Source organism: Salvelinus fontinalis, chromosome 25 (assembly GCF_029448725.1).
Source record: "Salvelinus fontinalis isolate EN_2023a chromosome 25, ASM2944872v1, whole genome shotgun sequence".
Lineage (NCBI taxonomy): Eukaryota > Metazoa > Chordata > Actinopteri > Salmoniformes > Salmonidae > Salvelinus > Salvelinus fontinalis.
The window spans coordinates 1,799,596-1,821,005 of record NC_074689.1 but is presented as its reverse complement, the minus strand read 5'-3'; the positions used below and the strand labels follow the sequence as shown (position 1 = coordinate 1,821,005).

At 43.2% G+C, this 21,410-nt stretch overlaps 1 protein-coding gene across 1 annotated transcript; it reads right to left on the bottom strand.

The window, feature by feature from the left end:
• Nucleotides 1-1,845: 1,845 nt before the first annotated feature.
• Nucleotides 1,846-15,735, bottom strand: LOC129822737 (chondroitin sulfate glucuronyltransferase-like). Its single transcript, XM_055881091.1, has 4 exons — nt 14,441-15,735; nt 4,763-5,327; nt 4,398-4,580; nt 1,846-3,737 (listed from the first exon to the last, which is right to left on the bottom strand). Exons 1-4 carry the CDS (start codon nt 14,893-14,895, stop codon nt 2,472-2,474), a joined length of 2,469 nt encoding a protein of 822 aa, XP_055737066.1. The 5' UTR covers nt 14,896-15,735; the 3' UTR covers nt 1,846-2,471.
• Between the last annotated feature and the right edge of the window lie 5,675 nt (nt 15,736-21,410).

Here is a 21,410-nt window from a genome sequence, read left to right as displayed (position 1 = left end):
TTCATATTGGTCTACCTAAATGGATAGGTGGTAACTGCAGTCTCTGTGCATGACTTTGTGGAGAGTCCATGTTCCTCACAGCTCTCTTTACACCATTTGTCTGCCGCTTTTTTAGGTACACCACCCCATTCACGTAAATAGATCGCTCTTACAGACAGTGAGTCTCGTGGCCATGGTTTGCTATATAAAGCAGTCAGACAGGCATCGAGCCATTCTGTTACTGTTTGTTTGAACGTTAGAATTCGCAAAACAAGCGTCTGAGCGTTGTATGATCTTCAGATCCAGTATCTCAAATGACCAACCCCCTGGGCTTTTCATGCGCGACAGTGTCAAAAGTTTACAGAGAATGGTGCGAAAAAAATATCTAGTTGGCGGCAGTCCTGTGGGCGAAAACAGCTCGTTGATGAGAGAGGTTAAAGGAGAATGGCAAGAATCGTGCAAGCTAACAGGTGGGCCACAAACAGACATAACGGTGCAGTACAACAGTGGTATGCAGAACGGCATCTCGGAATGCAAAACTTGTCAATCCTTATCACGGATGGGCTATTGCAGACGACCAGACAGCTAAAAACAAGAAGAAGCGGCTCCGTTGTGCACACGATCACCAACACAAATAAGGTAGCTAGCTAAATTGACGATCACAGGGGGCAGCTTCGCCCCTCAGTATAATCCCCTCGCTCCTGCCCAGAGAGAAAGGGAGAAGACAGAGAGGATGTGAAGTGGTACATTTATTTCTCTGAACCCGCACCCCACTATGGAAACAGCTTCTTCCCTCCCACTCCCTGTTGGACCGCTGCCAAGTGGACAGGACCCACCCTGCTAACATGCTGACTAGACCGGGTGCGCACTCATGTTGATTTTGTCCATCCACACCAGACGCGAGCAGGACACACAGGTTGAAATATCAAAAACGATATTGAACCGACTATATTAATTTGGGGACAGGTCGAAAAGCATTACACATTCATGGCAATTTAGCTAGCTAGCTTATTTGTCTTGGGATATAAACATTGGGTTGTTATTTTGACCTGAAATGCACAAGGTCCTCGACAATTAATCCACAGATAAAAAGGTAAACCCAGTTAGTTTCTAGTAATCTCTCTTCTTTGGACTTTATATGGCGGTTGGCAACCAACATTAAGGTGCATTACCACCAACTGGACTGGAGTGTGGACCTCAGCTCATCTATCAATCACCCACGTGGGTATATGCTCCTATCAACCAATGAGGAGATGGGAAAGGCGGGACTTGCAGACACTCGTTGACGAGCGCGAGCAGTTTGGATGCAACCATTGAATAACAAGTACGTGTACATTTATTTTGCAACGCTCGAGCACGTAACGCAAGGGGTGTGGTCAGCATGTAAGGCATTCCGAATGTGCACTGAGCTCACTCACTCCTCCCCTAGGACACGTGAAAGAGAGTTCCAGCTAAAATCCTGGGAGGCCCAGGGAGGGGTGTATTACTACCTTAATGTGAGGAGGCAGACTTTGGTACAAACTGTACATTGCCTCAGGGTGAGGCTACAGAGCTCTGAGGCAAGCCAGGAAGAATACAGTGTTCAGAGCTCTGAATATGATTGGAGGAGTATCAACCACTAGAATCTCCAACCCTATAAGCCTGTCCTTGGCTCGCAAACCATGATCTTCACTTGCAAAGTATGCATCACTCCTCACTCAGTGAAAAACAGCTGCCGTTGTCAAGTGGCCGTAGGTCTCAAAAACAAGTACTGTTTTGTCTTCTCTAATTGAGACCCCACGGTAAGACGACTGTTTCAAACAAAGATACTGTAGCTAGCGAAGGAAATAGCTAGGTCTGGGATTCCAAAATAACACCAGAAAAGAGTCCAGAAGCAACATCTGGCTTTAATATCCGTAGAAAAAAACAGACCCTGTCTGTCTAGGGAATGAAACAAACCACATGAAACAAATCACACTCTCTATGGGATAAACAAACTAAGTGTCAGTTGAAAGAAAATACACACATACACTCAATGGCTTCTCTTTTAAATCCAGTATTAGAATCATAATTCAGCACAGCCATGAAGGAAGACATGGCTCATGCCAGTTTTCTCAAGGCTCATTGTTCATTCATCACCTACCGATAGAGCCTCCCCTTGGGCTACCATTGGAGTGAAAGCACAGAGTTCTGCCAGCCTGCACGCACAGTTTGCAGGAATACACGTCGTAACATCACTCCTCAGTCTTTGCAGGCCTAAGGTTGCACATGGGTTCTTGGTCCTTAGGGATCCGTTTGGAGATTCAACATCCCATAATATGCCTCATCCAAAAGTCAGGTTCATAAAGAAGGCCAAAGGTATCAAGTCATTCTAGATGGTAAACCTATGGTGCATTTCCACTGTCAGGCTTTGCACCCGTGTTTGGCCCAAATATGTTGCCTTCTGAGGCCTGGCAATGGAAAAAGCCTGGAGTGACACCAGTGCTGCAGTGGCTAAGCACCAGTAGAGACCCCTAGGTGCTGTTGGCCTGCTCCTGCTCAAACAGGGCCATGGCTAAGTGCGACCGCGAGGCCAGGCCCTCCAGGTTACTGAGCACACAGCGGTGGTAGATGTCCTCGTTGAAGCGCGGGTTGCACGCCCGCCGCACGTACTTTTGCACTAGCGCCGGCTCCACTGCCCGGAACACGTGCAAGCCCGAGTAGCGCACGAAGATCTCGTACACGTCCATGCTCTCCAGCAGCTCGTCGTTGTCTAGGATGTCAGCGGCCATCTTGGTGCGCGACGCCAAGTAGTCGACGTTGTAGAAGCATGCCTCCTCAAAGACGTGGCGGTCGAAGCGTCCGTCGCGCGGTGCCTCGGCGGGGAAGGAGGCCAAGGTCTGCTGGTCGCGGTACAAGATGTTCTGGCTGAACTCCTGGAAGTGGGTGGGGAAGAACACCTGCCAGTTGCTGATGGCGTTCATGCGGCAGCGGTTGAGGAAGTCGGCGTTGAACTCGGTCCACACCGAGGCCAGGAAGAAGAGCGTGTCCACCGGGTGCTTCTTGGAGATTATGTCCATCAGCTTGACCTGCGAGGGCACCTCCGTCTTCACGCTGATCCAGGGGATCCTCACGTCGCCGTAGCGCTTCTCCACCTCGCCGATCATGGCCTTGATGCCGGCGAACACGTCCGACTGGCTGACGCGCTGGGCATCAAAGGGGTCGTAGACAAACAGGAAGGTGAGCAGGACGTTGTCGTGCGTGTCCAGCGTGTTCATCACATACATGTCCAGGAAGTTACCCACAAAGTCCTGCTCGCGGGCCGTAACGGGCAGGATGACCTGCACCCGGGTGGCCTCCGTCACATAGGGCATGGGGATGATTTCAATGGTGCTGAGGGGGCGGAGCAGGCTGACCCGCTTGGCGATCACCTGGCTGTGATCTTTCTGGGTGAAGGCTTCCAGGGCCAGGTCCAGCACGTACTCCATGCCCCGGGTGGGGTCGAAGCGCCGGTAGCCGTTGAGCAGGCGGCGTTTCTTGAAGCGCAGCTGGGGCTGGTAGCGCTCGTTGAGGTGCTCCACGGCCGTCTCCAGCACGGCGCTCACGTCGGCCCAGTTGGCGCCACGCAGTTCACACTTGGGGGCGCTGTCGGAGCATGAGTAGATGTGCTCCTCGGTGAAGTACTCCCAGTTGATGACCTCGAAACGAGTCTTTGGCATGAAAGGAGGATTGACCCCGATTGGCCAGATGGCCCCCGCCTTACCCTCTGGGGTCAACTCACTCAGGTTGTTGATCTGGACCTGGACAAAAGACAAAACAATAATGACACAACTGTGTTTACATGTATCAAAAGCATCTTAAAATATTTATTTCTTCAATATTAGAATATTTAGCAACAATGTTGAGTGTAGTTGATTCAAGGCTTAACTGTAATGGGTTGACATTCTCCTTTGTCAGCGTCTCTCAAAGCTTATTATAAGCAATATTGTAAGTGTATTGTATACGGTATGTATGTATTGTATGGGGGGTGTATTGTATTAGGGAATCATGTGATGCCTGTTGTATACTGTAGGCTATTGTCTATGTGGAGGACTTTGCGTGATTTGATTCTTAATTGCCCGAGTGGATAAATAAAGTTGAATTGAATTACAAAGTTCACACTTTTAAACTGACGGAATGTTTACAAAATGACATTAGCAGGTAAATTTAGAATGAGCTGAGTCGGAATTTCAAACATCACATCCTCACAAAACGGTTCGGTCACTGTTAAATGCATAAAATATTGGGTCAGACACAAATGTCTGCCCAGGCGTAGATTTTCGTAGAAATCGGTGCGGTATGTAGGAAAACTGAACATTTGCACACTGGACCCGTAACCAGTCAAACCAACACCAGTGCCGACTCCTCAAACAGCCAGAATCATACAGAAAGCCCATCTGATTCCATTAAACAAAATCAACCTGCAGCTGCTGTATCTGTAGGTAGGTCCAGTCCAGTTCGATCTGGCTGAAGCGTTTGTGCAGGCGGTACATGAGGCTGGGCTCTGACACAGGGTGCACTGTGAAGGCATTCTTAAACTGGGCACTGTCCTCTCGCTCTGGGTCTGCTTTCTTCCCCAGCTCAAAGGAGCGATATGTCATGTCCTGTAAGTAACATGCAAACAGTGGGGAGGGAAATGTTAGCCATCTCGTAGGTAAGACAACTGATGGGTGTAGTCAAAGTACTGTAAATCATGATGACATAGCATTGATAAAAGACTGGTAATCGTTCTGGAACAACTCTATAAACATGTTTTATAATAATGATGTCTCAGCTGTGTGTTTACCTGGTGTACCTCCACACAGCTCAGACCCAGGTAGTCGATGATGCAGCGCCCAAGCCACTCGTCAGGCCTGACGCTGAGGATGTCATTGCGGCAGGTGTCCAGGTGGGGCTGCAGGCGGGCCAGCAGGCTGCGGGAGAGCAGATAACCATAACCCCCGTGGCAGTACCTGGCCCTCTCTTCCCCACCGATGAACTCCTCTGACCGGCCCATGTAGAGGTCCTGTCCCGTGCTGAGGTGGCCCACCAGCTCGGCCAGCCTCTCGGCCTGCATGTAGGTGTCGTCCTGGGCCAGGAAGAACCAGTCGTAGTCCAAGCCATAGTGCTGGTGCAGGTGGCGTACCGTCTCGTACATCAGCCACACGGGCCGGTCGTCGCCGTGGGCCACCACCGTCATGCCGTGGGGGACCTTGGAGCTGTGCAGGCCCGTGAAGAAGAAGGTGCGGTGGAAGTGGTGGGCCACGGTGCGGTTCACCGCCACGGCCAGCGTGTTGAGGGTGGCCCGCGAGGTCAGCACGCCCACCAGGAGGCGCTCTCGGATGCCCAGCTCCGTGTGGATGTAGCGGGTCCTGATCACAGAGGAGGCGTTCAGAGGGACATTCACTGTTTCAAATCAAACTCACTCATTACTGAGCGGAGCTGGGTGATTTATTTTATTACATAGATGAAATAAGGAACAGGCCCCATCTTACGGAGTGATTTACTATGCAATTACTAATGTCCTATTTAACAATATGTTAATAAAAAGTTGTTACAATGTTGTAAACTACAATGTAATTGTTTTTACTTAAAAATGCACTTGTTATAAGTTAGTTTAAAAACGTCTGGTAAATGACTATGTCAAGGTGAATGTAAGTCTTGAATGCGCCTAGTGTCCATTCTTGTCCAGATGGCTAGGTACTGGGATATGATTGTTGAACTCCACAGTCTAGACTTAACTCTCACCATCTGCAAAATGTAAGGATTTCGGCTATGACCAAAGGAGATCATAGTCATATTCAAGAGGTATCAAAATACTTCTGTAAGGTTAAGCCTTTCATAAAAGAAGACACTTCAATAAAATTGAATCATTCATGACTGACTGTACTTTGAAAACAGACCATCTCTTCAGACCATCTAGGTTAACTGGCTAATTATAACTATCCAGGCCAATAAAATCAGCTTTAAGAGGTGATTCGGAGAGAAGCGAGACAGTAGGATTATCAAACTGTATGGGGTCAATTCCACAGTAACAGAGTGATGCTGAGAATCCGATTTTTTTTGGATACTTTAAAAGTATGGCAAACAAAAACCATTGATTTCAAAGTTAAACAAACCATACAAATCTATGCACAATGACTACTTTTAACAATTTCCACGGAACATTTCGCAAAAATACATTACTCGAAAAACAATGCAGATGTCAAATTTGGTAACAGAATGACGGTAAAAACTCCCTCCGTTTAAGAGACTACATTTAACAAAAAATATCTACCCAAATGAAGATTCAAAGATGTCTGCATAAAGAATTGGGTGTCAGCTATGACATGACACCTTGAGTTTGAAAAACAATATTATGGTTATTGAAGTGGATTAACACCCGGTAACAGAATGACATCATGGATCCCTGATATGTACTATACAAAAAATGCAGAATTATAAATGTCACTCTTCATGGTGATGCATCCTGAATAGGTACACAAAAGTATCTCTGATTCAGAGGGGTTGGGTTAAATGCGGAAGACACATTTGAGTTGAATGCATTCAGTTGTACAACTGACTAGATATCCCCCTTTCAACACACTGGCTATTATTCTAATGAGCTCCACCCCCAAAAAAGACCACATTTGTACCAATCTGTTTCACAAGTTTGGACATCTCAATACAGCACAGTACATTATACTGTACTCATGTAGTGTGCTCAATTGTACTGTACTACACTCTACTCTAATTTTCCTTACTGTACTCTGCTGTCCACACTTGTGAAACAGACATCTTTGGTGAGCTATACCCCTGTATAGCACTACCCCACTTTCTTTACTGATTTCTCTGAGCTATTGTCCTTGAGAACTATGATATACTTATTGTGTTGAGCGATTTTAATATTCATGTTGACAAAGATACTGACTCCAAAGCCATTGAATGTATTAATCTTTTGAGCTCTATGGACTTCATCCAACATGTTACTGGGCCCACCCATAACCGCAGCCATACTCTGGACCTGGTTATTACCAAGGGGCTTTCTTCTGGGCCCACCCATAACCGCGGCCATACTCTGGACCTGGTTATTACCAAGGGGCTTTCTTCTGGGCCCACCCATAACCGCGGCCATACTCTGGACCTGGTTATTACCAAGGGGCTTTCTTCTGGGCCCACCCATAACCGCGGCCATACTCTGGACCTGGTTATTACCAAGGGTCTTTCTATTGACATATCCTCTATTGTTGATGTTGCTTTATCTGATCACCACTGTGTATTTTGTTACTATCTTGTTGCCCATAGCACAGGGTAAAACTAAATGCATTATTAATTTTTACTGCAGTGGGCTAAATCAGGGTTACAGAGTGATTCTTGTTAAGTCTTACACAAATCTAATTTGAAACGAAAGTATACACCTTACACACATGGCTATGGACTTTAAAAAAAAAAACTGTACCATGTCAGACGTAGAGTTGAAATGTATTACATTTTGAGTTTATCCCAATATTACAATTTATATATACGGAACAAAAATATAAAACGCAACATGTCAAGTAAATTTCATGAGCTGAAATAAAAGATCTCTGAAATTTTCCATACGCACAAAAAGCTTATTTCTCTCAAATTGTGCACAAATTTGTTTACATCCCTGTTAGTGAGCACTTCTCATTTGCCAAGATAATCCATCCACCTGACAGGTGTGGCATATCAAGAAGCTGACTAAACAGCATGAGCAATACACAGGTGCACCTTGTGCTGGGGACAAAAGGCCACTAAAATGTGCCGTTCTGTCACACAACACAATGCCACAGATGGCTCAAGTTGAGGGAGCATGCAATTGGCATGCTGACTGCAGGAATGTCCACCAGAGCTGTTGCCAGATAATTTAATGTTAATTTCTCTACCATAAGCCGCCTCCAACATAATTTTAGAGAATTTGGCAGTACGTCCAACCGGCCTTTCAACCGCAGACAACATGTAACCACGCCAGCCCAGGACCTTCACATCCGGCTTCTTCACCTGCAGGCCCAGCTACCCGGACAGCTGATGAAACTGAAAAGTATTTCTGTCTGTAATCTAGCCCTTTTGTGGGGAAAAACTCATTCTGATTGGCTGGGCCTGGCTCCCCAGTGGGTTTGACAGAGAAACACTGAATGTCGTTTTATTTTATAATCTTTATTAATTATGAAATTATGGAAAATATTAATAACATTCCACCCATGAGGCCAAAGATGGCGCTTTTGGTCATTGACTGCAGGAAAGGGCTACGAAACGCTAACTTACCTCTGAAGTTGCTGCAGATTTTATTGAATTATGAACAATACATCATCACCCATTCTGCCTTCCTCTTGTGATGACTTAGTTCATAACTGTAATACCAAATTAAGGGTAGCCATTGATGCCATAGCTCCAGTAAGGTTAAAAAAAGGCCACATCTAAACGGAGTGAGTGAGGAAACAAATCAATTAAAGAGAAATTGCAGAAAGGCAGGGCAGAAGTGGAGAAAGTCAAAGTTGCAGGTCCACTATGATATTTTGAGAGAGCAACTTGGCTATACACAGTGTACAAAACATTAAGGACACCTGCTCTTTCTATGACATAGACTGACCAGGTGAAACCTATGGTCCTTTATTGATGTCACCTGTTAAATCCATTTCAAATCAGTGTAGATGAAGGGGAGGAGACAGGTTAAAGAATTATTTTTAAGCCTTGAGACGTTCGAGACATGAATTGTGTATGTGTGCCATTCAGAGGGTGAATGGGCAGACAAAATATTTAAGTTCCTTTGAACGGGGTATAGGAGCAGATGCCGGGCACACCAGTTTGTGTCAAGAACTGCAACACTTCTGGGTTTTTCACACTCAACAGTTTCCCGTGTGTATCAAGAATGGTCCACCACCCAAAGGACATCCAGCCAACTGGAGTAAACATGGGACAGCATCCCTGTGGAACGCCTTGTACAGTCCATTCCCTGACAAATTGAGGCTGCTCTGAGGGTCAAAGGGGGGTGCAGCTCAATATTAGGAAGGTGTCCTTAATGTTTTGTACACTCAATGTATAACAAGGCAATTAGAAATGCCAGACAGAAAAATGAGCCTAACTTGATCACTAATAATCTGAGTAATTTGAGAGTGCTCTTCTCGACCATTGACGGCCTGATAAATCCTAACCCCGCAAACCTATGTGAACATTCCTCCACATCTAAATGTGATGACTTTGCGGCATGTTCCAGAGACAAGATAATAAACTTTAGGCTGAGTATCAGTCAAGCAAGACCTGATGAGAAGTTTGATGATATGTGCCTACCACGCAAAGGCACTGTGGAGTTATTTTCCATGGTTGACGCAGACATGCTCAGGAAAGTGATATCACAACTTAAGTATTTTACCTGCCTTCTCGATCCTACCCCACCCCTTCTTCAAACCAGTTTTCTATTGCATATCTGAAGAAGTGCAAGCTATTGTTAATCACTCCCTGTTCACGGGCACTTTCCCCACTGCACTACGAACTGCTATGGTGAAACGCCTTCAGAAAAAAAGTAATCAAGTCTTTAGCTTTTAGCAATTTTCAGTCAATCTCCAACCTTCCATTCTTGAAACAAAATTCTGGAGAAATTGATTTTCAAACAGCTAAATAATTTTTTAAGTGCCAACTGGATTTTTGAAAATGTTCTATTCGGTTTTCGTGCCCCCCAAGGCAGCCTTAGTTAAAGTGGTCAATTATCTTAGCGCCAACAAAGACCCCAAATAGCTCTCTGTCCTTGTACTCTTGGATTTAAGTGCTGCATTCAATACTGCTTACCATGATGTCCTTCTGGACAGACTGGAGAGGTGGGTTGTCCTCTCTGGTCCAGTTCTAAAGAGCACTGAATCAGCATAGCACGAGTTTTAAACCTCAGAGGGAGACTGCACAGTATTCCCTTTGAGTCCGATCCAAAACTCTTCCATAGTGACCTGTGAATGCGGCCACATGACAGCTCGATCAGCTGTTCGATTTCCCTTCCCGGCATGCTCACGGAGCCAGGATCACAGTCAAATGGATTTAGCTGATTCAGTCACTCATCTGTAGAATTTGTTTTTCCCCCCTGCATGCTTGCCTTCAGTTCAGTCAGTTTCCCAAATATGTCTGTTACATAGGCAATGAGACATTTTATTTCATTACACAGATAGTCAACAGTCTTCTTCCCCCCCCCCCCCCCCCCCATCCATTACGAATGACAGTTCCCCTCTCAATTCAAAAGATCTTTCCAACACTTCCCCTTGATAACCACCAAACCTCGGTGTGAAATAGAACATTGTCCTGCTCTGATCCCATATCTCCACCTAGTTTTGCGAACAGGTGTGCACGAAGTAGTTTACAATAGAAGTTACCTGCTGCATATCTCAGAGTTCTGCTCTCAGCTCTTTTGCCGCCAGTTGCTCTCGGTGTATCTCCATTATAGCTCAGTGGGTGTATCATACAATGCGTCCATATAGCAGAGGGAGACGCATTCATAACTCGAGTGCAGAGGCCCTCCCGCCGTCCCGTGATAGATGGAGCCCAATCTGTGCAAAACCACATTTTGACACCTACTCATTTTTCAATTTGTATATTTTATTATTATTATTATTATATTTTTTATTTATTTAACTAAGCAAGCCAGTTAAGAACAAATTCTTATTTACAATGACGGCCTACCCCGCTGGGCCATGGAACTCCCAATCACGGCCAGATGTGATAGTCTGGATTCGAACCAGGGACTGTAGTGACGCCTCTTGCACTGAGATGCAGTGCCTTAGACCGCTGCACCATTCAAGGGCTTTTCTTTATTTGTACTATTTTCTACATTGTAGAATAATAGTGAAGACATCTAAACTAAGAAATAACACATATGGAATCATGTAGTAACCAAAAAAAGTCTTAAACAAATCTTTTTTTATATTTGAGATTCTTCAAAGTAGCCACCCTTTGCCTTGATGACAGCTTTACACACTCTTGGCATTCTCTCAACCAGCTTCATGAAGAATGCTTTTCCAACAGTCTTGAAGGAGTTCCCACATATGCTGAGCACTTGTTGGCTGCTTTTCCTTCCCTCTGCGGCCCAACTCATCCCAAACCATCTCAATTGGGTTGAGGTCGGGTGATTGTGGAGGCCAGGACATCTGATGCATCACTCCATCACTCTCCTTGGTCAAATAGCCCTTACACAGCCTGGAGGTGTGTTGGGTCATTGTCCTGTTGAAAAACAAATGATAGTCCCACTAAGCGCAAACCAGATGGGATGGCGTATCGCTGCAGAATGCTGTGGTAGCCATGCTGGTTAAGTGTGCCTTGAATTCGAAATAAAATCACTGACAGTGTCACCAGTAAAACACCCCCACACCTCCTCCTCCATGCTTCACGGTGGGAACCACACATGTGGAGATCATCCGTTCACCTACTCTGCATCTCACAAAGACACAGCGGTTGGAACCAAAAATCTCACATTTGGACTCATCAGACCAAAGAACAGATGTCCACCGCTCTAATGTGCATTGCTCATGTTTCTTGGACAAAGCAAGTCTCTTCTTCTTATTGGTGTTCTTATTATTGGTGACTACCTCATGAAGCTGGTTGAGAGAATGCCAAGAGTGTGCGAAGCTGTCATCAAGGCAAAGGGTGGCTACTTTGAAGAAGCTCAAATATAAAAAATATTTGGATTTGTTTAACACTTTTCTGGTTACTACATTTTACCATAATATTTGTTTTAAACATGATTGTAATTTCATAGTTGTGATGTCTTCAATATTATTCTACAATGTAGAAAATAGTTTTAAAAAATTAAGAAAAACCCTTGAATGAGTAGGTGTGTGCAAACTTTTGACTGGTACTGTACGTATATTTAGTGTTAGAGAAAAGCTGCATATTTTCTAAAGGTCTGTCTTGATCAAAACGTCTGCCCCCATCGCTGTGAAAGTCTCTATAGCTTGGCCTCCTGAACTCGTTAGGAACTTGCCTTTCATCTCATATTAATCTACTATTTTAGATTACGAGCTATAAATCGATGTTTGAATGTGCTACAGCGACAAAACCACTCCCTCCTGCTGCGTTACAATGTAAGGATTCCACACATATGCGTTGTTAGTGGCTGTGACGTAGGGTTCTGATGGACAGTAGGAAGAGCGAATGAAATGGTAGGAGGGACATCCCCGCTTCAAGTGGTATCAGATTTCACATCCTTCTTCTCACAGGCAGAAGAGACATACTCCTGTGTCTGTGAGACTCTGGGCTAACGCTCAATGCAAGCCATTTCAATCTATGGTGTCCACATATCGATCTATATGCGAAAATGTCAGTCGGAACCGGCACCAGAAACACTCAGGTCCCAAAAACAGGGGACTTTACATCTAAACAAATATAGACTCTAAGCTTTCATTTGACACCAAATTTGATGTGCTCCTATGAACTTCACGTTAGTGCTCAAGCCAGAGTTCTTTACATGGAATTGCCCATGGGCTTTTTAAACAAATCTTTATCAAGGGTTGAAATGTCAGTAGCGGTCTAATAGCATTGGCCATCTCTTTCTTTTCCTTCCTTTTTTAACAACTTTCATATAGCCTAAGAAATGATGGTATATGTTCCCTAAAAGTGTAGGCCGACATATATCCTACGTCATATCAACCACAGAGTGGTTTAGACCCGGTATGAACAGATAAAAGCCGTTTAAAAATGGGTGAACAAACAACGAAAATCTGTGAGAATCAAACAGACAGTGGCCTATAAAGGCCTTCATTTTGTAAAAAAGTGTGATGCATCTGCAGGGAAAGTCATGATTTGCGCCATTCACATATCAATGACGAATTTGGCAATGTTAGCGGGTTGCATAAGCGTTAGTTCCCAGAAAACACCACTCATATGCACTGGGGTGCATTATTTTTTTAAGCAGTTATAAAAGAGGATTTCCTAAAAGAGATCCAATAGCTCTGCATATATTTTTAAGCAGTGTCTTCTTTTTGGTCATTTTCATGTAGAAGTATCCATGAGTACAAACATGTCAAGTTCATAGGAGCATGTCAAAGGAAAGAGCATGACAAAAAATGAATATTAAAAAAAAAATGTTTTTAATGTGGAATAAGCAAAATGCTTTGATTTCTTGTCAAACAGATAAAAGGGGTCTTAGAAAACATCTACCCGAAAGTCTTAAAAGGTAATACAAAAACAATAATATTGAAGTAAATACCCCTGGCAACTAATTTAAACACTTTTTTCTGCCTTCTGTAAGTTTAAGAAACAGTTCCTTGTGCCCTGAAATTCCTTTACCAAAAACCCACAGATCTTTTAAGATATTGTCTAATTTCTTTCCCTCATGTGAAGGGAGGACAACGAAAGTTCACAGAACTATCAAGTAAAGGTAGACTTATCAGTTAGTGTTTTTACTGATATCAATTTTGTATATGAATTATTAAGTCATTAAAAATCTAAATTCTGTTATCAAATCGGTCAGTCTGCCCTGGATTTCAACATCCACAGACATTCTTTTTAGTGTTTTTTCCCCAACCTTTATTTAACTAGGCAAGTCAGTAAAGAACAAATTCTTATTTACAATGATGGCCTACCCGGGCCAAACCCTCCTCTAACCCTGACGACGCTGGGACAATAGTATGCCGCCCTACGGGACTCCCAATCACAGCCGGTTGTGATACATCCCGGGATCGAACCCGGGTCTGTAGTGACGCCTCTAGCACTGCGATGCAGTGCCTTAGATTGCTGCGCCACACGGTTCCAAAGTACAGCACAGTTGAGTAGAGTAGATTGTCAGGAGAGTAGAGTACAGTACACAGTAGAGAACACTAGAGTTGAGTACACTGTACAGAACTATACTGTACTTTGATGTTCAAACTTGTGAAACATAAACGTCTGTGATTGGTGGCGGAGGTCATTAAAATAATAGCCAGTGTGTTGTATAATACCCAAATATGCAAAAGGAGGATACTGCATATTTCTACCTGTGTGTACCTATTCAGGATACATCGTCATGACGATCATATTCATAATTATACATTTCTGTGTAGTATAGATCAGGGACACATGATAAAATTATGTTACGGCAATTCTGTTACTGGGTGCAAATCCACTTGACTTATTGTAGTTCAATAACCTAAAGAGATTTTTTCAAACTCAAGGTGTCATAGCTGACACCCAATTCCTTCTGCAGACATCTTCACATCTTAATTTGGAGAAGATATTTAAGAATTTTTGGATAACGTGGTCACATAAAAAACAGAAGATTTTACCTAAATTCTGTTACAAAACTTTGCATCTGTACATTTCTTCCAATAAATGTGTTTTTGTAGAATTTTCTGTGTAAATTGTTAAAAGCAGTCATTGTGCATAGAGTTGTATGGTTTGTTAAACTTTGAAATCAATAGTTTGTCTGGTATCCATTTTAAGTGAAAAACCTGGCCATTTGCAAACTCTTATCTCTGAAACCTAGTGTTAAGCTAGGATGTGGTATTCCTCTGTACATCCATCCCAAAATGCTCACCTGAGGACCTTCTTGTGTGGTTTGTTGGGGTCCTTGTGGTATGGTATGATGCGTGGCTGGAAGTCCTCATTCCCAGGACCACCTCTCTGGTCCCCTGGGGGGTCTCCCCTATTGCTGCCCAGGAAGAGACCCCCATTGCCCAGTTCATCTCCACACAAGTCATATGTGTCTCCCTGGTTCCAGGAGACCATCAGCAGGCTCAGGCTGCATCCCAATGAGAGCCCCAGGATAAGGGGGAGAGCAGGCCTGAACACAGCCAGGAAGGAGGAAAGACGCATAATGAAGCGGTGGACTTCAGTGCTGTCAATCAAGTTGTTCCTCTGAAATTCACTACAAACATTTGTAGATTGCTGTTTAAAACCATGTAATGACCCTTCTGGTGAAGTGCCAACCACTTTCAAGCTAGGTTCAGTCAAGTCTGATAAATTGGCACAATCCTGGCTGTGTTGCACCATGGAGTAGATAGCTCACTACATCCTTATCTGTGCCATTTAAAGATAAGGTACTATAAGGTATTTACTATACAATAACTTGACACACTGAACAGACAGCTGTATTGACTGCCACTCTTCAGCAGTCAATACCTAGCTACTGTAATAGGTTTCTGTCCAATAATAAACCACCCAGCTATGTAGTAGGCTAACAAGTACGCTAGCCAGCTGAAATAACCATTTGCAATTGGCTTGCTATGATTTAGCTAGCTAGTAAGGTGGCTGGCTAGTGTCCCAGCTCGCTAGCTACATACAATGAAACCAGGGCTTTACAATGCTGTAACGTTATTCATATTTTAGATAACTATCCTGACAAAACGACAACGTCCAAGCCTCGGTATCAGGTAGCAAGCTACCTAGTTAACGGTGTTTGTCCTTCGCTCTCTCCCCAAAACAGAGGGTGTTTTCCTCTTCATTTTTGTTGATGCAGGCGCAATTATCCATATTTTGTCTGTAGGTGGTCAGAAAACTATAAAATTCCATGTCAGCGTGATCCACAGAAACACAGCATGCATACTGTCTTTTCTTCAAATTATGTCAGGCTAATGATGTAGCTACCGTAGTTTACCAAGTCGACATTTTTTCCTCTCACTTCCTCAAAGTGAGTAATTCACCGCCTCCAAGTAAAGCATCTCTTTCAAATCTTCATGAATTCATAAAAAAAAATGACTTGTCAAAGAGAAACCTCCTGGAAAGCGTATAAGGTATTATCTGAAAATATTGCTTCTCATTCTGCATCCATTCTGCAGTGCGCTTGTGGGGCAAAATGCTGTCAGACACGTCGTCATCAGACGTCTGTAGAGGGGGTCTCTGATGGGCCCTTCAAATTCAATATCACCCAGTATTTGGAATGCTTATTTCTATTTTTTCCCCTTCATTTTCTTGCATTCAAAAATATACATTGTATGCATCCGGAACAGTAGTGAGGAAAATATTTAGCTAAAATCTTATTTGAAGGGGGGAGGGAAACTAATCATCTCTTTTATGTGACTCAACTCAAACTTGATATCAAAGATTATATCCAAATCGTTGCTTTATTTTGTAAATCATAGTCTGATTACTTATGCAACTCAAACATGGACCAATACATTTGATTTAATATCCACCGTATTACTTTATTATCCATCCTTACAACTTTCAATTTTCCATAATCTGAAACTAACCCTGATTCAGATGACCATCCTACCCATGCTAGATTACGGAGACATCATTTATAGATCGGCAGGTAAGGGTGCTCTCGAACGGCTAAATGTTCTTTACCATTCGGCCATCAGATTTGCCACCAATGCTCCTTATAGAACACATCACTGCACTCTTCTGTAAACTGGTCATCTCTTTACACCCGTCGCAAGACCCACTGGTTGTTACTTATTTATAAAAACCCTCTTAGGCCTTACCCCCCCCTATCTGAGATATCTACTGCAGCACTCATCCTCCACATACAACGCCCGTTCTGCCAGTCACATTCTGTTAAAGGTCCCCAAAGCACACACATCCCCGAGTCGCTCCTCTTTTCAGTTCGCTGCAGCTAGCGAGCTGCAACAAACACTCAAACTGGACAGTTTTATCTCAATCTCTTCATTCAAAGACTCAATCATGGACACTCTTACTGACAGTTGTGGCTGCTTTGCGTGATGTGTTGTTGTCTCTACCTGCTTGCCCTTTGTGTTGTTGTCTGTGCCCAATAATGTTTTAGTTTTTTTTAGGGGTGGATCAGCTTAATATTGCGGAAAGATTGTTGCTTCCATCAATGTCATCATCTCAAGCACAATGATTCCTTTTCCCTTTGCATAGGCATCTTCATCCAATATCAATGCATTATATCATGGTGGTCGTTGTCAGATGGTACTTTTATCATATGTATAGATTATATATAAAATGTGGGAGGTAATAAAATGTGGGTAACAAGTTATTGTGAAAGCATTAACATTTTATACCAATACCTGCAATAAATAAATATACCTCACAGTACATAGCATATCAAGTATTTAGCTGCATCATTTCCAATCCCCCATATCTTTTTTTGGTAAATATATCCATATACATACACATACATACCCATACATATGCATACATAAACATTCATACATATAACCATATAACCACCAGGACTGCACCAAAGCCTTCGTCTCCAAATACAAGCTGCTACGGTAACAGAACAAGCGCCCGTTATCTTCTAGTAGGCCATTCTGTATTCATCTGTATGTGTAACAGTATAACTTTACGTCGTCCCCTCGCCCCGACACGGGCGCGAACCAGGGACCCTCTGCACACATCGACAACAGTCACCCACGAAGCAGCGTTACCCATCGCTCCACAAAAGCCGCGGCCCTTGCAGAGCAAGGGGCAACCCTACTTAATGTCTCAGAGCAGGTGACGTAACTGATTGAAATGCTACTAGCGCGCACCCGCTAACTAGCTAGCCATTTCACATCCTTACACTCACCCCCCTTTCAACCTCCTCCTTTTCCGCAGCAACCAGTGATCCGGGTCAACAGCATCAATGTAACAGTATAACTTTAAACCGTCCCCTCGCCCCGACACAGGCGCGAACCAGGGACCTTCTGCACACATCAACAACGGTCGCCCACGAAGCATCGTTACCCATCGCTCCACAAAGGCCGCGGCCCTTGCAGAGCAAGGGGCAACCCTACTTAATGTCTCAGAGCAGGTGACGTAACTGATTGAAATGCTACTAGCGCGCACCCGCTAACTAGCTAGCCATTTCACATCCATTACATATGTACAACACTTGCTTTAATATGTAGTTGTTATCTTTTTATCTTGTTATACACATACCTATATAGATATACATTTTCTGGAATATACCTTTATTATTCCCAGCAAACCCTACCACCCTTCCCCCATTTGGAGTAAACTAATAAACAATAACACTTAGGCTTCCAACTTCAGTTTATACATATTATACACATATACACATATTATACACCGTACGGGCTCGGGAGAGACGAAGGTCGAAAGCCATGCGTCCTCCGAAACACAACCCAACCAAGCCGCACTGCTAGTTAACACAAAGCGCCTCCAACCCGGAAGCCAGCCGTACCAATGTGTCGGAGGAAACACCGTGCACCTGGCTCCCTTGATTAGCACGCACTGCGCCCGGCCCACCACAGGAGTCGCTGGTGCGCGATGAAACAAGGATATCCCTACCGGCCAAACCCTCCCTAACCCGGACGACGCTAGGCCAATTGTGCGTCGCCCCACGGACCTCCCGGTCGCGGCCGGCTGCGACAGAGCCTATTATACACATTTTACAGACACAATCTATTTTACAATAGTTATATTTTGTTTGTTTTTAGTCCTTCCTCTATTTCTTTGTTCTTAACTGACTTGCCTAGTTAAATAAAGGTTAAATCAAAAAATAATACAATAAAAGCACCTTTGGCAGCCATAACGCCTTGAGTCTGCTTGGGTATGACGCTACAAGCTTGGCACACCTGTATTTGGAGAGTTTCTCCCATTCTTCTCTCCAGATTCTCTCAAGCTCTGTCAGGTTGGATGGGGAGCATTGCTGCACAGCTATTTTTAGGTCTCAAGTGCTCAGCATATGTGTGAACTCCTTCAAGACAGTTGGAATAGCATTCCAGGTGAAGCTGGTTGAGAGAATGCCAAGAGTGTGCAAAGCTGTCATCAAGGCAAAGGGTGGCTACTTTGAAGAATCTCAAATATAAAACATATTTTGATTTGATTAACACTTTTTTGGTTAATACATGATTCCATGTGTTATTTAATAGTTTTGACGTAAAGAAAATAAAGAAAAACCTTTGAATGAGTAGGTGTGTCCAAACTTTGGACTGGTAGTGTATATGTCGCAAGTAAAAGCCGAGTTGATACAATTCCATGTCTGGAAGGTTAAAATCAGCCTCAGACGTTACACTTTTCCTTATTATTCTATGAGTTTTATTTGGCCATGTAAAGTCTTATGACCGAGTATACTTTTTTTTTAAATGTCTTAAGAGGGGTGATTGGTATTGCCATTCTAAATAGGTTTATTTTACCTGTAAGATTTATGAGAATATTTTCCCCTTTAATTAGATCTGCTTTCATATTGTTCAGTAACGGGATAGTTATCTTTATATGTTTGTTGTCACTTATTAAGCATCCTAAACCATGGATTTTTTTGGTCCACTTAAAGGATTGCTGTAGATCATGAGTTATTATGTTTCTTTTTCCTAACGCCATTATTTCGTTTTTTCCCCCACGTTAATTTTATATAATGAGATTTAAGATGAATCTGCAAATGTTTTGAGCAATTTCTGAGTTTTCAATATTGGTCAGGTATATCAGGAGATGATCTGCAAATAACTTGAGTTTATATTCATGTTTATCAATACTGATACCTGTTACGTTTCGGTCCTGTCTAATTCTTTCTGCAAGCGGTTCAGTTGCCAGTGAAAACAGGAGGGGGGAGAGGGGATAGCCCCGTCTTGGGTCCCTTTCTAAAGCAATTTCATCAGATAATCGATTATTTTTGTATTATTTCAGCTGGAAAGTTGAAAGCCTCAAGTTTTGAATAGAAAAGGCCTATCATACATGTGTAGCTCATTGTATTAAACTGCAACATGTTCTTGTATTTATTTGTGTCTATTTTTTATAAACCGTGTTTTATTTATATGTATCAAGTCTGGTAAGACTTTTGCCATTCTATTGCTTATGAGCTTTGTTATTACGTTACTGTAACAATGTATTAAACGCATGGGTCTGTAATCAACAGGGGACTCTCCAGATTGTTCTGGTTTAAATATAACTGAAATAACTGTTTGATACATGAAACTAGGAAGCACTGAACTGAGTGACATGTGTGTTGTCATTTGTGTAAACAGTGGCGCTACTTTCTGACAAAATGTTAAATATAATTCTATGGGAAGGCCGTCCATTCCTGGTGCTTTTTCCCGTGCAAATGTTTTAAGTGTAATATTTATTTTTGAGTGTTTGAGGGTCTAAGGAGGCTGTAGGATCAGTCTAGCTGTTTAATCGGGATTGATATCGATTTTCATAGAAGCCGTTAAAATGGTCATTAATCGCGTTTTCTAATTAACGCATTTATGTTTTTATCTTTAAAAATGATAACTGGTTTGGCATGTAGCCATTTTGTGAGGGCTTGGTTCTGATGGGGAACGACAGTTGAACTAAGCTCATGACGCATTTATAAGTTATAATATTCAATAATCAAAAGCTATATATAGTTAATTTAAAAGTAAAACTATATTGTGCCGTTGCATACAATGAACTGCTCCTATGCATCGAGCCTTTCTAAAGCCATTCACAATTTCCTCTTGAACAAATACTGTATACTCTTATGAAGAAATCAGAGGTTATTCACACTATGGCTCATTTTAGTGTTGCAAGTCATTTCATTATCCTTCCTATGGAAAGATCTCCCTCTTGTTATCATTGTTCAGAATGTTAGCTCAAAGAGTGACAACCAGGTCAGTAGGAAACAATGAGTCTGTTTTTATTGGAGTTTGAGCTCTCATTTCTTGTGTTCCTTTCTTATTCACTCAACTGTCTCTTCCTCCTCCAGGCACACATATACAAGAACCTGGAGTTCAGCGTTGACCTGGACCCGTGTGTGGCTCTGGTGGGGCCTAACGGAGCAGGAAGTCTACTCTACTCAAACTCCTGATAGGAGAGGGAGATGGCGCCATTTCAGTCAACTCTTGTTTTACCATATTGTAATGACAGTACTGCATATACAGTAATACCCCTTGTTCTTTGTCTGGCTCTCCAGCTTCTCCCCACTGATGGCATGATTAGAAAACATTCTTAAGTGAAGATTGGCCGATATCACCAGGTAGAAACATTAAAAGTTGCCTGGTATTCCCAAAGACAGCCGCCCCCTGCCGGTCACTGGGTTTCGATTGACAGGCATAAAAAAAACTGCTTTTATGCATGGATGCTGCAACTCTCTGCAGCCAAAGTCCTAAAGGCCTTTGTATGTCACACCTATTCTTGGTCAGCACATTTGCTTGTTAATGTGTATCTGAATGTATCTGATATATGTATGATTTATTTATCTGCAGCATCTGACAGAGCAGCTGGACCTATCTCCTCTGGAGTACATGCAGTACTACATGGAGATCCAGGAGATACGGAAGATAACAGGTGAGATCGAAGAGCTCAGTCCGGGCCCATGAACCACCGGAGAAGCATAGACCGAATCAGATTGTTTCTGTACCAGGTGAACATTGTTTTGAAGTGAACCCTGTATCGAAAGTGTCTATGGCATGATTGTTGTACAGGAATTTGTAGAATTTGGCTGACACCATCAACAACTTCAAAGGCGGCATGAGGCTGGTTAGCCACGACCGGGCACTTATTTGTACTTCACATCACTTAGCCTAATGTGCAACACAATTTAAAACCCTGCCAGGTCAATAGAATTGGGGAGAAAAGGAACATGTTTTCAAATGAGGTTTGTTCATTTCCTATCAGTCTGATATAGAGCTGTGACACCA